The 15000-nt window shown below is 48.4% G+C and overlaps 2 protein-coding genes across 3 annotated transcripts in view; one reads left to right on the top strand and one right to left on the bottom strand.

The window, feature by feature from the left end:
- Nucleotides 1-15000, bottom strand: part of LOC126572057 (probable G-protein coupled receptor CG31760) — a 38228-nt gene that overhangs the window by 22771 nt on the left and 457 nt on the right. For both annotated transcript variants that reach the window (XM_050231077.1, XM_050231078.1), the window contains exon 2: nt 9762-10349. The gene's annotated coding sequence lies outside the window, so the exon portion shown is untranslated. The remainder of the gene's footprint in view (nt 1-9761; nt 10350-15000) is intronic.
- LOC126572062 (uncharacterized) lies at nt 2439-3056 on the top strand. The gene is made up of 3 exons (XM_050231084.1): nt 2439-2570; nt 2654-2743; nt 2811-3056. The coding sequence occupies exons 1-3, from the start codon at nt 2454-2456 to the stop codon at nt 2889-2891; spliced, it is 288 nt and encodes a 95-aa protein (XP_050087041.1). The 5' UTR covers nt 2439-2453; the 3' UTR covers nt 2892-3056.

Genomic DNA, 15000 nt, shown 5'->3' with positions numbered 1-15000 from the left:
CGGTTTGTTTATTCTCTGCTTGCGGGCTCCTGAGACGACGAACAAAAACCTCGCGCGACGCGACGTGAATTCGTAGAAATTTCCCTCGGCTAAAATTTGGCAAACCGCGTGCGACTTCGCCCCCCCGGGCAGTCCGCGCCAATTGTGTCAGCATCAGCTGTGCAAACGTTTGGGCAATGTCTCGGTTGGATGAGGGGGGCGGGGGCGCGTGGACACGCGTACCGATTCCAGTGCCAGGCCACGGTCGTGCCACCGGCCGACAGTACGAAGGCAGATTTCGGCGCAATCACTCCTCGGCGGCACCATGAAGCATCTGGCGGTTTTACTTTTCTTGGCGTTTCTGGTAGGCTGCTCGGCATACTCCCCACAGGACTCGGAGCCCTTGGAAGACCCTGTGCCTATTTACGTGAGTATGATTCGGGCGGAATGCAATTCCATGCGTATGGGGCATGCAGCGGCCTTTAAGTGCAACTTATTAACCGACTTTTTGGTTTCACTTTCGCTCAAAGACACGTTCCTGCTCGCTGTGCCGTGTGTACGGGAAGGTATTCCAATGCGTGAAGTTCACGAACACGTACACTCACTGCAAGGGATTGGTGAGTTGGATTGGTTTTATTTTCAGATTTTTCTCTTCCAGCATCAACATATTTACCGTTGTTAATTGCTAATCTCTGTGTTTCTTTTTTTATGAAAGTCCTTTTCCGACGAAGATACATGCATCCAGCGTTCGGGATATTTTACCGAGACACCGATCAGGGGTTGTTTCATATTCTAGCGGGAATGCTTGCGGCATAAAGTGTGTAATAAAATGGAGTAAAGGAACGTACGCGTCAAACTCTGTCTATCATCATTACGATCCTGATACTGCCGGAGAAAATTGCGTTTTCAGCGCAAAATGTGGATGTGTAGCACAATATCAACTTTTGCAAAGAAACGTCTGCCTCCTACTATACGCACGGTCGCATGGGGTGGTTCCATTTGTGCAAACATTCTGGATCTACAAGCTGGTAGCTGAAACAGAGACCGAAAGGGGCATCTCGATAGTAATGATCATCAAGTGCAGATGAGATGCGTTATCGATAAAAAGAAACATTGTCGATTATCTTACAGAGAATAGAAAGTGCACCACGTGTCACTAACGCAGGCACACGATCCAAGGCCAACGAAGGCCGTTCGAAACTCCAAACAATTGTCAGACATTTATAAAGCTGTCATGTGCTTTCTAGCGCGCATCTCGTGCGTCAGCCATCGCTGGGTTGAATGAATGGACGGCGAGCGACGGTGCGGTGTGACGCCACTGCTGGTTGGCCTTTCGTGGAGTACACTACACGTTGCGTGTTAAAGTGCAGTGCATCTTATGCCGGTCGTACTATCACTTGCGGTCATGTATCACTCGGTATCATCATCTCGTGATCGAAGTCCTGTTACGGACAGAAGTTGATTATGGCAATCCACCTACCCCCCGGGGAGAGTTCTAAGTTCATGTTCGCCAGGAAGTTTGTCAGCTGGATGGTTGTTGCTCCGTCGATCCTTCGGTTGAACATCATCTCTAACTGCCTGTCTTTACCTTTCGATGGCAGCGGAGAACTTTATGTGAACAACATCCGTTCAAAGAAGATGTTGGACAATTGAATTGAAGAAACAGACAGCGGTATACGCCAAACAACTATGCAACCAAGGGTTGCGCCTGAGATGCGATGGGATGTGCGCTCTTTGAATATCGTAGAACGAGATGAACGGTTTCTTTTCTCGAAATTATTTACAACCATTTGAAACTCGTACCGGTTATTGTTACATTGTGTGTTTAAACATAACTTATTGGCCATTGGCTGAATGGGTGAACATTTTACTTAAACAATAAATCAACAAGTAACGTAAAATTATGGCCAGAAAGTGACAAGAAATGGTTAAAAGACGACACATTAACAGAAGTTATTGAAATTGCTGAACAAACTATACAAGAGGGAGTATTCACTCTCTTAATCTCCGATCAAGATTGAGAGACTCAAACTGATGTTTCAATTTAGCAGCAGCTAGTCCCTAGACTTTAACCCGCGACTTTGTTGCTCCGAGTTGCTAAGAGGAATCAAATCTGTTTTCATATCTAATTTTTTTAACGTAAAGAAAAATCAGCCGATTGTGGACTAATTGGAAAAGGATGCACGAATATCTAGTCCAGTCCATCTATCGCATCGTATTGCATCGCATTCCAACGAAATTTCTACTGATCGTATGCCTGATATTTAATCAGCGTGTCCCACATACTGTTATCTCAGTCAGTACAACGCGAACGTGTAACCCCTTCTATTTTGCTATCCGTTTCTTTTGTGGCGCAGAAAAATCCCCGACCTTCTCGGAAGACACGGCCTGCACGGCAGAGTTGCGTCTTCCCCCGCAGCTGGAGTGTGAATCCCCGGACAGTAAGTCAGCAGTTCCGCCCCGTGTATAAAAGCATGCAGCTAGCGCACCGGTGCATCACATTCGTCAAGATGAAGGTAACCAGCGTGTGCATTCTAGTTGCTGTACTCCTGTGCTCTGCAGCCGTGGCCGATGCCACGGTTTTCGCTTATGTAAGTGAACGAATCATTTAGAGTAAAATTGTGTTGTTCCTTCGTGCTTGATTGATGAGAGCGCTTTATTTTGCAACTTGCAGGCTTCAACGTGTGCCCGGTGTAAAAGCATCGGAGCCAAGTACTGTGGTTATGGTACCGTGAGTACCAAGGGTGTCTCTTGCGATGGCCAGGTATGTTCTAGTTTGGTGAAAATGGTGAACAGAGGATGCTGATGTTTGTTCTTCTTAATGATTCCAGACAACGATTAGAAGCTGTGCGGATTGTAAGGCGCGATTTGGCAGATGCGTTGATTCTTACATTACGGAGTGTTTCTTGTAAATGAGATTTCTTTTTGCGTTAGATTAACTGTTTGGTCCTCGAAATAGTAGCTACAGATACTGATGTAGGATCTCTATCTCGTCCAGTCTTTTAGAATAATGTTGGCTTGGATACTTGAATAAAAAACACCATTCGTCTGTAGCTCTCCTGCTCGAGGGCCCTTAATCTGCTCGCTTGAAATCTAATTGAGGGTAATCATCATTCCCATGCACCAAGCGCCGTCGGCATACGAGACACGAAAACCATTCTTGAGCCGGAAGCGCTCTTTCTGCATTCCCGCGTGTCAACCACCGTGCGGCGCCACACCAGAAGTCATCAAATGATCGTGAGAGGCAAGATAGCACGACACTTTCTTTTCCCTGGAGCAAACGCGTGACAAACCGAACGGATGTTTCCGGTGAAAGGTCACTCCAGCAGCAACGACGCCTCTCCGCGGAATGGTGAATGTGTTCGCTAGCGCAACGTTGCAAAAATCCCCGACGCTCTCTCGCCAGGCCGGGCGTTTTACCGGGCGAGCATTCGAGATCCAGTTCGCGACGTGCGAGCTGATGGTATTCGCGAGCAGGAAAGCAACAAAAAAAAAACAGAAGAAAAAAACGAACGCTCTCAACGAATGGCGCACAGTTGAAGTGGTCGGAGCAACCGGAGTTTGGAATCTTGTAGCAGCATTTCTGCTTTCTCCATAACCGAGCACTCCGAGGAACGCTCTCCAATGCTGTATGCGCAGCATTCCACGGTGCACAGAACGGTGGCCTTACATTGCATAATTGCCACTTGAATCGGCTAGTGTTTCTGGGCTTCCTTGGGGAGTGAATCCCGGCTCCGGCCACTTCGACTCTGAATGGCTCTTCTCGCCAAAAACCCCTACAGAAAGTAATATGCCTCACCCCCTCCCCCTCCCCTGCTCTTGAGATACTTCGTCTACCTATCTTGTCGAAATGTCTGCACGAGGGCACGTCCGACACGAAGCAACTCGCGGAGAAATGTTTTTCTTTTTGGAAATCATGCACAACAAACACAGTCTAGAGCGCGTCTAGAGTGCTTCACCAGAGGAAAAAAAAAGACCGACGAGAAGCATAGGGGTGACGATAGGCTTAACGGATCGGGGCACAACAAATTCGTTCGAGTTGCCACATCAAACGGTTCCCCGAATTCCCAGCGAGCGCTCACCAAAATGCGGGTCCAAGTCCAAGGATATCGAGGATACCTTCTTCTTCCGCCTGTTCCTGCCAGTGTCCATCGACTGACTGCTGACACCGTACCGCATGTTATCTCCCATTAACAGCGTCCGTCGGGTCTCCAATGAGTGCTTTAAAGAGGTCAGTGTCGAGAGCAGAGTCGACGGCCAGGTCAGGAGGAACGATAAAAGCGACAACCATTTACTGGCAACGGCGACGTTGTTGCTGGTAAAGCGTCGTCACCATCGTCGTCTTAGAATCGGAAGAATCGTGGCCAGGAAGATGGTTCATCGTATTGGACTTGTACAGTCCGGCTGTCCTCCTTACGGCTGAAGCCATCGTCGATCGATAACGTTATCAATGAAGAAGAACAACTTCAAGGATCCACCCGCCCCGATGCCACTGGTCCGGGCGGTGTGTGACCTGAAATGGTCCGATGATAAACGGAAACGGAGGTTCAAGGTTCAAGGCCCCCTTCAGGCTCAGCTCAGCTCCCGGGCTCCCGGGCTCCCGGGTGGTGTGCAAAATGGCTGCGAAAAGCCGCACAATCGGCCATCGGAGTCCGGTACGGGTTTGCTATCACGTGCCAGTGCTGGCAGGGACAAAGTTGAACCAAAGCACACCAGCAACCGTCGCAGCAATTGGTGGTTGGAATGGCGAAGTGGAATTACTGGTTGACGACGGTCCTGCGAGCGTCTAATCGGGGCCAGAGCGAAATCGTGGCCAGAGGCGCTGCGCCGGGATGACAATAAAATGGCAAAAAGCGTCAGGGGTGGAGGAGGTGGTCGAGTAGCTGGACATCTTAACTCTCGCCCCCCCCCACCACCCGTTAACGTCCCATGTAATCAAGCTGCCAGTTAGGGCGAAATGGGAAATTCACAACGCGCTGGAATCAGGAAAAAGTGTTGTTTCAGTGCCGCTACCGGTGTGTATGTTGTGTGGAATCCCAGGGGGGGGAGGGATAGCTTATCGTAATGTATAGCATTAGTTGTTGTTTGGTGAAAATTGTCTCCGAAAGACCGTCGCCGTTACCGTCTTTAATGCCCCCACCAATCCTTATCTTCTGGCTGTCTCGGAGAAGGGGAGCGCGTAGTGGAAATGGTCCTTTGCGTGCGATCGCGAGCCTAATGTGGCCGATAATAGCTTGCGATCCAGCTAGGCCAGTCGGACACCATTGAAATGGCTTATTAACGAGCGTCCAGGGACACGCCTTGGTTGGTGAGCAATAAACATTTTCATTAAAGATGCTGCATGTCCTCACGTTGGGCGATAGATCGAGAACATCTCTTCAGTCAGTGAAGTAGATTGTTTCGCGCCATCTCCCAGGACGACGTGCTGTCACGTGTGGCTGTCATGCCTGTCGACTGGCGCTCCCGGCAGCCAATTTCAACATAAACAGGCCCTCGATTTGATCGACGGTAAACAAACGAAACGGTGCGATCCGGTGATGGACAGCGGAACATAAATCTTTTTATTCAATTTCGCATCGCAAGGATCGCTCCGAGGATGTGGTTGAGGTGATGTCTGCTTTCTTCTTCTTCTGCTCTCTCTCTCTCTCTCTCTCTCTCTCTCTCTCTCTCTGTGTCTCTCTTTCGTTACCATGGCCAACACCGCCCGGCGCCCTGATTCGTCGGTAGCACAGTGGAACCATCGAGTCGAGGATAATGGTTAATCGGAAGCGCAGGCATGCGAGTATTTTCACGCGACGTTGCTTTCTCCGTCTCCATCTCAAGCCTGCATAATATTCATCGGGCACCCGCATGCCATTGGCATAAATGTCAAAATGTTCTTCACCGGGTCGCTCGGGGATTGTGGCTAGACTTTACAAACTGGTAGCTACGAGAACTGTAAAGTGTGAAGCGAAAGCGTGTCAAAGCCGACGGATCTCCTGGCAACGGAGAATCTGAATGCAGAAGGTGGCAACCAAAGGTGTGCTCCGGCGATAATCCGGTCTGGCGCATGATTTATGTTTCGCAAGATTTGCTTCCGAAAAAAGTGCCTTCAGAAACACCTTCTTCTACTTTTTTTTCTTGCCAGTTAGCAGAAAGAGACTGCTTGAGAATGTCGGCGAGGTGCTTAGAGGATTGTTTTGCCTGATTTGCATCTCTTTGTCGCCGGAATGTCGAAGAAGATGAATGACGGCGGCTTCGTGGAATATGGGCTCGTTCTCTGGCTTCTTTTTTACGAACGAACGAGAAGCAAGGTTCCGGTGCTGCCGGTTTTATGTCAGCTGGAATGTTTCTGCTTCGATTGTTTTTGATTGGCCCATAAGAAACATCCCAACACTAGGAATTGGATTGCTCGTGCGCTTACGATGTAAAACATGATCTAATTCGATTGCCTGACAGGGCTCTCTCGTCCGGGAGTGTTTCTGATGATGAGCTCGTATAAATCAATTTGAGAAATTCATTCAACCTTTCCCAACGAACGAACGAACCCTTCGTGATCGTTACTTCGGCGAAGGAACCTACGCCCCCGGCGTCTCTAATCGAAAATGGATTTCGAATGTTTTTCGCTCTGCATCCGCACTGCTTTCAACCCCTAACCTATCCCCACCCATCTTTCCTGATGGCCACCACGAGTGCCGCACCAATGGCGACTGGCAAGTATTTTTCGACTTTGGTTTCGGTTGTTCCTTTTGCTTTTGCGGCGTTTCCGCGCTGCTCTTACCGACGGACCGGATGAACTCATTCCAACGACCGGTCCAGGGCGCCCTTGCCTGCCCACCCGAGTATTTTCCCCGAGCCGAGCCGACTTGTAATCCGGTTGATTTTGTTTACACGGGTCAGTTTAGAGTCGGGCATTGTTTGGCGGAAGCCGGAATGTTGTTGTTTAATATCCCCGAGGCGGCGCTGTTCGCGTGTCACAAAATGGCCTTCAAAAGCTGTGACCTCTGGGCCGGCAAATGGTCGGTGATTTGGCAGGCGGCGGGTTTCACCGTGGTTTCCGGTTTCGCTTCTTTTATTTCTTATTTTTTCGGTTTTTTGCGCGACAGAAAATGTAGGTTGTTTGAAGGATTTGAATTATTTCGAATCCAATTTGTAGGGAACAAGTTTTTGCGTTTTACGAAATCCTGTCAGTGGAAGGTCCAGGCACTGGTAAAATACGAAGCATGGAGTATTATTTAAGATTCGTTTATCTCGAGCATTACATTATTAAAGTGCACTTAAATTAAAAAGAGAAAAGGCATTCCAAAAGGATTTTTGCTTAATATTTGGATCGCAAAGTTTGAGCACAATAAAAGGAGGATTTATAAAACCACGGTGACATTCAATCCGTTGTGCAAATCGATTTTACAAAATATATTAATAAATTGTCTCGAAATTATGATACATGGTTAAACGAAAAAGATCGGTTTCGGTAATCTGCATTGACGGGCTAATAAAAATCGTCTATGGCATAAGATTGACATTTATGGATTGAAAAGTGATGTTTCAGATCGTTTGGCACCATGAGTCAGCAAATTAAGCAGGAAAAATGCTTTAGACATCACAAATAGCCTTTTCTAGATTAGCATGTGGTACATTATGTGACTAAGTAGGTCGCTGTATGGCATTGCTCCTCAAGATGACGACAAAAGCAGATTGATCAACGAAATGTTACAAAAGTAGCGTCCAGTTAGGAGCATTGTTCGGTTTATAATAAAAATACATAACAGAAGGTGTAGAATTTGTAGAGGCAATCAATTTTGACAGCAGTACAATTGACCTAAATTCAAACAAAAAATGATCTAATGGCAGCCCTACCATAGTAAGACTGAATACCGAAATCAGCAGCATAACTACCGCGTAAAACATAATTTCCACAACTGATATATTCAGATTCCACCATTTCTATCGACCACCAGAACGCCGTTCTAATCAAAACCATAATGCTTTGTTAGAATTAAAGCCCAACCATCATGAATCCACTAGCGCCAAATCGAGCCCACGGCTTGGATGATGCTGTTGTCTTTAGTGCTTAGGCCGCGCTGGCAAAGGTACTTTACATGCCCGTCATGTTTTAACATATCCTCAATGATCTGATTTATCAGCGGCAGCAATCAACCGGTAATGCATTTCACCGGGCGAAACAGCGTTACAGCGGAAAGCACTTTAGCGTGCTCGCGCGCCTCGCCCCCACCGGTAACGCATTATTTACCGTACGCATAAGCGGGCAGCTTTTCCGGCATAAATTATGCATACCCTGCGCTACCGTGGCCGTCCGTTTGCGTACCGTGGAATGTTAATTTCTGTCTCGCCCTCTCCCATCCTATCGCTAGCTCACGAAGGGGCCACTGCCGACGCTAAATCGGATTTACCTCGGGGGCCAGGAGTCGTGAATTAAAAAGAATTTTTAAAAAGTGTCCCAACAATTTACCCAACAAACTGGCCCTCTTGAAAGCCAGTAGCAGGATTGCTTGCGACCGTTCGCGGGACAAGTAATTTCCCGTCATTTCCGCGATACGCTTGTGAAAGTTTATTAATTTCGGTGTTCGGTAGTGAGGGCAAAGGTTTCGCTTTTCGCAACTCACCATGAACTTTGAATTCTGTTTTTTTTTCTCTCTCCTTTGCTTGACGAACAGCAGCACCACGAACAACACCTCGCAGGGTAGGTCTCCCACCGCGGGGGGGGGGGTCTTGTTCTTGTTCCGCTTTAATTTGTTTCCATTTTTTCAGGACTCATCAACCCCGGCACCGCAGCGTGGCACTTCTGAGAAGGAATGAATATTAAAGATAAAATCCACTAAACCCGAGACCCCTTGGAGACCGAGTTATCCATTGCCGCACTGGAATTGCCACCGAACGCGGCGTGACGTGTTTGCACGTTTGCCCTTTAAACGTTTCACGCACCCGCGGGGCCTCGGCTCGGCCCCAATCTGTCCCACGAAAAAGAATGTTTAATTTTCTCTCGGTTTCGAATTGTTTCGCTTGGAAAATTCGCGCTTACGACAACGAAGCTTCCGAGGCAAGAAAGATTGTAAAGCAAAAATGGCCGCCGCACAGAAGGCTTTCTTTCCGCCCCCGCCCCTTGGTTTCGGTGTTCTAGAAGATAGACTTCTTTCAATATTGTGACTTATTGTCCCCGGCACGCGCGGTGGGGTGGGAGATGGAGGTCTTTTTTTATAACAAAAGCCACCACCGCCTGAGGTCGTCTCCGTGGCAGATTGTTGCTGGCACCGTTTGATGGTGAAAAGTTTTTCGATTGAAAGCCCAACCTGCCACCGAGCACGCCTTCACATTTCAGCGTATTTTCGCGGCGGTTGCACGGTTCAATTAACTTTGCTCCCGGTTCCAGCCGCGAAAGCGATAAATGGTTCTGCTGCTGCTGGTGGTGGTGGTTCGCCGGTTTGACAATCTCCAGGCCATTCCGGTTTTGCTATTTGGTGGAGAATTTTATGGTGGATTCCTTCCCTTCCAGCCCGACCGACGAAGCAGCATGGACGCACGCACGCACGCTGGTTGTTGTGCTGCTAGGAAGGACACCGCGGGAGGGAGCGTGATAGCGATTTCATGCACCGCAAGACACGAAAAATGGCGCCGACTGCCATTTACACTGGTCGAAAAACTCGTCGAGGAGCTCGGCAGGAGGTCTTAACCTTTTGCTCCGGATGTCCCTGATAAATGGATATAATTAAGGCTAGCTAGCGGACGGTTTAGAACAGGAGCTGGTCTGGAAGGTCGTATCATACATGCCGGATGTGTATACTCACACTCATGTCCACGGTTTGACTGGGAGTTGATGTAACGATCCTCTTAAAAGCATGCTGCGTTCAATTGTCTTCACTATCGTCTCTCTCTCTTTGTATCTTCGGCGCCAAGGACGTGCTCAGTCGAGTGGTTCTGTCCCCGTTAGCTCTCGAGTGGCTTTGAGTCTGGCCCTAAAGGACACTACATGCCAGCAGCACCAAACACCTCACTTGTGGGACCCGTGGCGAGGATACTGAACTCTTCTTCCAGACGATTCCTATCCGAGGGGTGATTATCGTTGGTGAAAACCGCTGACACGCAGCAGCATCAGCAGCAACGCATACACTTTTCTCACATTCGGTGTTCGCGCTTGTGACCGCAGCCCGTGGCCGTAGGGCGTTTGGGCGGGAGTCTAATTGTTGACTCAGTTAAATGTAACCACGCGACTATTTGAAACGCGACACGCACCGTGTCGCTGTCGTACACGACACTTATAAGCAAACAACGAAACGTACACACTGGGACACTAATTTACGGCACTGAGTCTACTACTTTGCTTGCTTCCTGTTACACTAACACCGTGCTGCAATCGAATCGGTGGGATAGGTTCACTAGAAAAGGGGGTAGACGGAAATAATGATTAGTCGATCAACTGCTGCTGCGAGCATTAGCGGAGTTTTATGCACATTCCGCGGTACCGGTACCGATCTGGAATGGGAAAGATAAAAGAAAGGAATTTGAAATGATTTGTTGCAACAGCCAAAATGGCAAATGATGGGCGATAGTAAGCACATAACACTTTAGCTCCATTCCATTCTTGATGGCTCCGGCCGTTCAAGGAACGTTAACGACGACAAATGATAAGAGGGAAATGGAAAAGGAACAAAGAGAGATAGCGAGAGATCGTGAGGGTGAGAAAAGTCAAGCAACAAAGATTAATTGCGCCAATTAATGACTCCTTTTCTTTATGGTCGAAGGGAAACGTTTATGAATTTGAAGACGGCCAGCGGCGGTTTTTATGGGTTTTCTCGGTAACGCGGTCGCTTTGTTAGGTTGCTCTTTTCATGCCACAGTTTACGCTAAAAGTGTCGTGGAGAGTTCACTTATCAACACTAATAGATAGCAATTTTATTCATCCGAACATTTGAACAACATGAAGCATCATTTAATACAATTTAGATGCCATTTTCGAATGAATAACATGCCACACGCAACATAGTGAAGCCTTCCACGCTACACTTGGAATGTATTCGACTTCCGGAACATTTGAACACAGCTTGGAAACAATTAGCAGACACCCTGGGCACAATTGCACAGGAGGAATCAATCGATGCGATCTCGATCGCGATTATCACATCAACCGTGCCCCCCTTGCGTCCAAATGACACCAAATCACGCCCGCCAGCTAATGGGAACAGGGGAACCGGGCTCCGCGAGGCCACGTAGCGCATCGGTATCCTGTTGAGTGGCAATGGCCTAATCTAAGCGATTGATTGAGACCTTGATTAGTGGATAAGCTGTGGGATCCAGCATCGTCCGGATCGTAGCTCCCACTCTCCAGCCGGGTTGCAAAAATTCAACGAATCAGCATCAGCCCGGACTCGTGTCCTGTGCATCGGCCTTCCGGCCTCTGGCTGTAATCTGGCCCCAGGCAGACACAGACACATTGATTGCTAATAAAATCCTCGGTATTACCGGTCCGCTCTCGCTCTCGCTCTCTCTCTCTCTCTTTCGCGCACTTCCTTTATCACTTTCAGTCTCTGTCTCTCTTTCTCTGTCTGTCTGCTGTCTCTGTGGATGATTCCGGAATCCGATTAATTCCATGTAGCAAACAGTAAAGGGTTCCCCGGAGTCCCACGGGCGGCAAAAAGGGGAGGGAAATCAAAAGCTACACCAGATTCCACGGCTACTCGGACCAGTTAGTGGCCGCTACCGGGGAACAAGAGCTGGTAGAGCACTGAGTGCACACATACGTAGAGCGAGCGTCGTGGTAGGCTTGGAATGGGCAGACGATATCTGCTCGATTGCACCCAAGGCTGTCGTGGCGGACACACAGGACACACCGACACCCCGTGTGTCCGGAATCGCGCCAGTCGCGATGGTGGCTTTTGGGACGGATTGGAAGGATTCCTTCTGCCGTGCTTGTGCCCGTTACCGTCCAAGTAAATTGAGACACCGACCAGTTGGGTTAGAGAAAAAGGACACAAAAACACAGCACATCTCGAACACTGTAAGGACATCGGGGGTGGTGGTAGGCGATGATGATATCTTGCAGTACAGCGAACAGCAGAGAATTCAGAGCCAGAGGTGGAGGGACACTGCGTCGTAATAGAGGATGTGTGCAAAGGGTAAAACCGAACCTAAATGTTTCAATCGCCGTCGCCGTGGCGTTGGTGAACCGGAATGAAAGAAAACTGGGACACCGTCAACCGTTAGTTAAAGGGAATTGTTTCGTTTAGTCGCGACCCCCGATAAAGTGGACACTTTAGCAGTGGTATTGTGCTGCATTGGTGACGTGGTTTTTAGTGAGTAGTGAGTGGTGACTGTACCTACAAGCTGAAGTCCGATACAATGACCGAAATCAATTTTCGATGAATGATGTACGTGGCGCTGCACAACCACTTATCTGTTCGACATGTGGCCCAGCGATCCCACCACCAACAGGACTTGAACTTCTGTATCAGCCTGCTAGTACGCATGCCTTTGGTGACGCCACATGTTTATCAAATAATAATCAACGTCTTTTTTGTTGAATTGCGTCGTTTCCAGGCAATGAAAAGGCATTCGAATAACCGCTTGGAAACTCATAGTGCTACCGAAGCCGGCCAGCACTCTCATGCATCATAGCGTCCACCCCACAATCTGACGTGGTGCAGAAGGATGACAAAAAACAGCAAACGCAATCTGTCACTGATTGCCCTCCTCCACGAATGCCGCTCCTTGGCTTCAGCGTGAAAAGCAATGCATTGCTGCTGCTGCAGGAGAATGTGGTAAGTGTTACAAATTTTCTGAAGTCCTTGCCCTGTAGTGCTTAACTGCTGCCTCAGCACTCGCAGTTCCAGGACACTCGATCGATCCGAAAGAAAACAATCTGGCGTAATTACTGTGAAGCAACAAATCCCGCTAATGCATGTACACGTGCAAAACGTTCACAGTAATGTGTGTTGGCTGTCACTATTTGGCAATGGTCCAGCAGCACAGTGTTGGGCAATGGACGGAACAGAGTCTGTCATTCTAGCTACGATGGAGCTAGAGGAGGGAGAGGTCCATGGTGATGTCGAAACGCTGTTGCATCTAGGCTTTGACCTGTTGCAATACGTGCTAGACCAGATTCCGGACGAGCCAGACATACCGGGGGTGAGTGATGATGTCATCTTGAATTCTATATTCGATATCAATCTGCTGGTCAATTTTGAACTATTACCGTTCAGTCTACTCACTCGCATTCGGAAGATCGATCATGTATGATGTGCTTTTTTTGAGGGGGGCGTGTTCATCAGCGTTAGTTAAGTTGACAGAGCCACTTGCCATTCAAGTCCCCGGGGGTACGTTAATCACACCAAAAGCCAGCTCAAGTTCCAGACAGACCCGAAACGCATTTTTGTGACAAGCTATCATTTGTTATTTGCGAGAACCTTCGCCATCGCAAGGGACCCTTTTGCGTTTCGGCAAGGCAAGGCGGATCTTACACAAACTGTCCTTCAGGGATTTGGTGACCCCACTTGACCTGCGTTGAGGCTTCACTGTGCTTCACTGGCCATGGCACTGACTCCTCGGTACGGTCTCGCACTCATTACAAGTGACGGAAACATGTAGTCTAGTTAGTTGGTCGGAGCGTTGTAATCGCAATGCTTATGACATGGGTTCCCGGGGACCGGTGGGCGCAGGAACGGATCCCGGTGACCGTTTAAGCCAAGCACCGTCGGGAGTCAGATTTTGTTGTAAAATTTTAATTAACCTGCCCGATCGTACGTGCGTGCGTGCGTGCGTAGAGCTTGTCGCTCAATTTTGAGCCCTGGCAAGGAAGGAATGTTTCTTCCATTTCCGACGGTCTCCCATTTCCGAAAGGCCATTTGGTAGAGAGACCGTAGCAAATCAACCGGAACGTGTGTTTGCATACTAATTTATCATTCATTTTAACGTTCCTTATCTGCTCGACGACTCGACTGGAGTGTTCCAATAGATATCGAATGAAGTCTTCGGTTTGGGCACTGTTTTTGAACTTCGAACCCGTGCGGCCTTCATTTATTGGCTACATTTCGTTTCGTTTTATGTCACTGTCCGGGTGTCGGGAGGGTTACATTTGATTACCGTTTTGCGAGTGTTCTTTCGCTGGTATTAATTAAGGCGAAGGAGCCTCAAGAAGAACGACAACGGACAGGGAATTATGACGTATTTCCACTTTTCACGCCATGGCAGATATGCACAGCACATCCTTTTTCATTTTATCTCTCTCTCGCTCTCTTTCTCTCTCTCCCTGAGCATTAAACACTCGCTTGTACAGTACATCGATACAAGCTGCTGTTGCTGTTGTGTGATACGATGAATGCGGTTACTAGCTCTTGATGAGGCTTCGATGAAGCCGAAACACTTGATGAGCTGAAGCGTTTATGAAGGGCAAACACGAACAGAACAGCATCTTATTGTCTTACCTATCATTAAGGATCCTGGGGGGCAAAGTGAGCCCCTAATTGAGTGCGGCACACCCTATCGCCCAGCACTCCAGGCTACTCTACGGGTAATCCTCTTAGATGAAACTCCTAATGAACTGAAAAACGATATAATCCTCTGAAATGCTGCAGAATACTAACAGACAAACATACACAATCAGAGACACACATACACAAAGACACACACATAAATACACACAGACACGCAATAATCACTTTAGTCGAAGGAGCAGCAGTAGCATTGAATTCATATTCTGGAACTGCAGCAACTAGATGTTACACAATACGGAGTGGAAGGCGGAAACGAGCTGCCCGGAAGTGGTCTGAAGTGGAGCACTCTCGGTTAGTGTTGAGAATCACTTTACAATCTTCCCCCCCCCCCCCCCAGGTGGTGTGGCCTCGGCTACATCACTGTACAGCACACATCGACGACGAGGGAACGATTTGAGCGAATCGACGACGACGACGACGACGACGGCTCCCCAGACAAGTGGTGCGATTAAGGAGCAGAAGCTGAACTGTTACTGTTACTGTTTGCGAAACTTTGCTGCTACTGCACGAAACTCAACACAAGCACGGGATGGAAAATGGA

Source organism: Anopheles aquasalis, chromosome 2 (genome assembly GCF_943734665.1).
Source record: "Anopheles aquasalis chromosome 2, idAnoAquaMG_Q_19, whole genome shotgun sequence".
NCBI lineage: Eukaryota > Metazoa > Arthropoda > Insecta > Diptera > Culicidae > Anopheles > Anopheles aquasalis.
This window is presented reverse-complemented; position numbering and strand designations above follow the sequence as displayed.

What these genes read in the sequence shown, in the direction of transcription:
- LOC126572062 (XM_050231084.1), top strand. Translation starts at nt 2,454, where the DNA reads ATGCAGCTAGCGCACCGGTGCATCACATTCGTCAAGATGAAGGTAACC. An exon ending in ATGCCACGGTTTTCGCTTAT is followed by an intron (nt 2,571 to 2,653) that starts GTAAGTGAACGA and finishes TGCAACTTGCAG; the next exon opens with GCTTCAACGTGTGCCCGGTG. An exon ending in GTGTCTCTTGCGATGGCCAG is followed by an intron (nt 2,744 to 2,810) that starts GTATGTTCTAGT and finishes TAATGATTCCAG; the next exon opens with ACAACGATTAGAAGCTGTGC.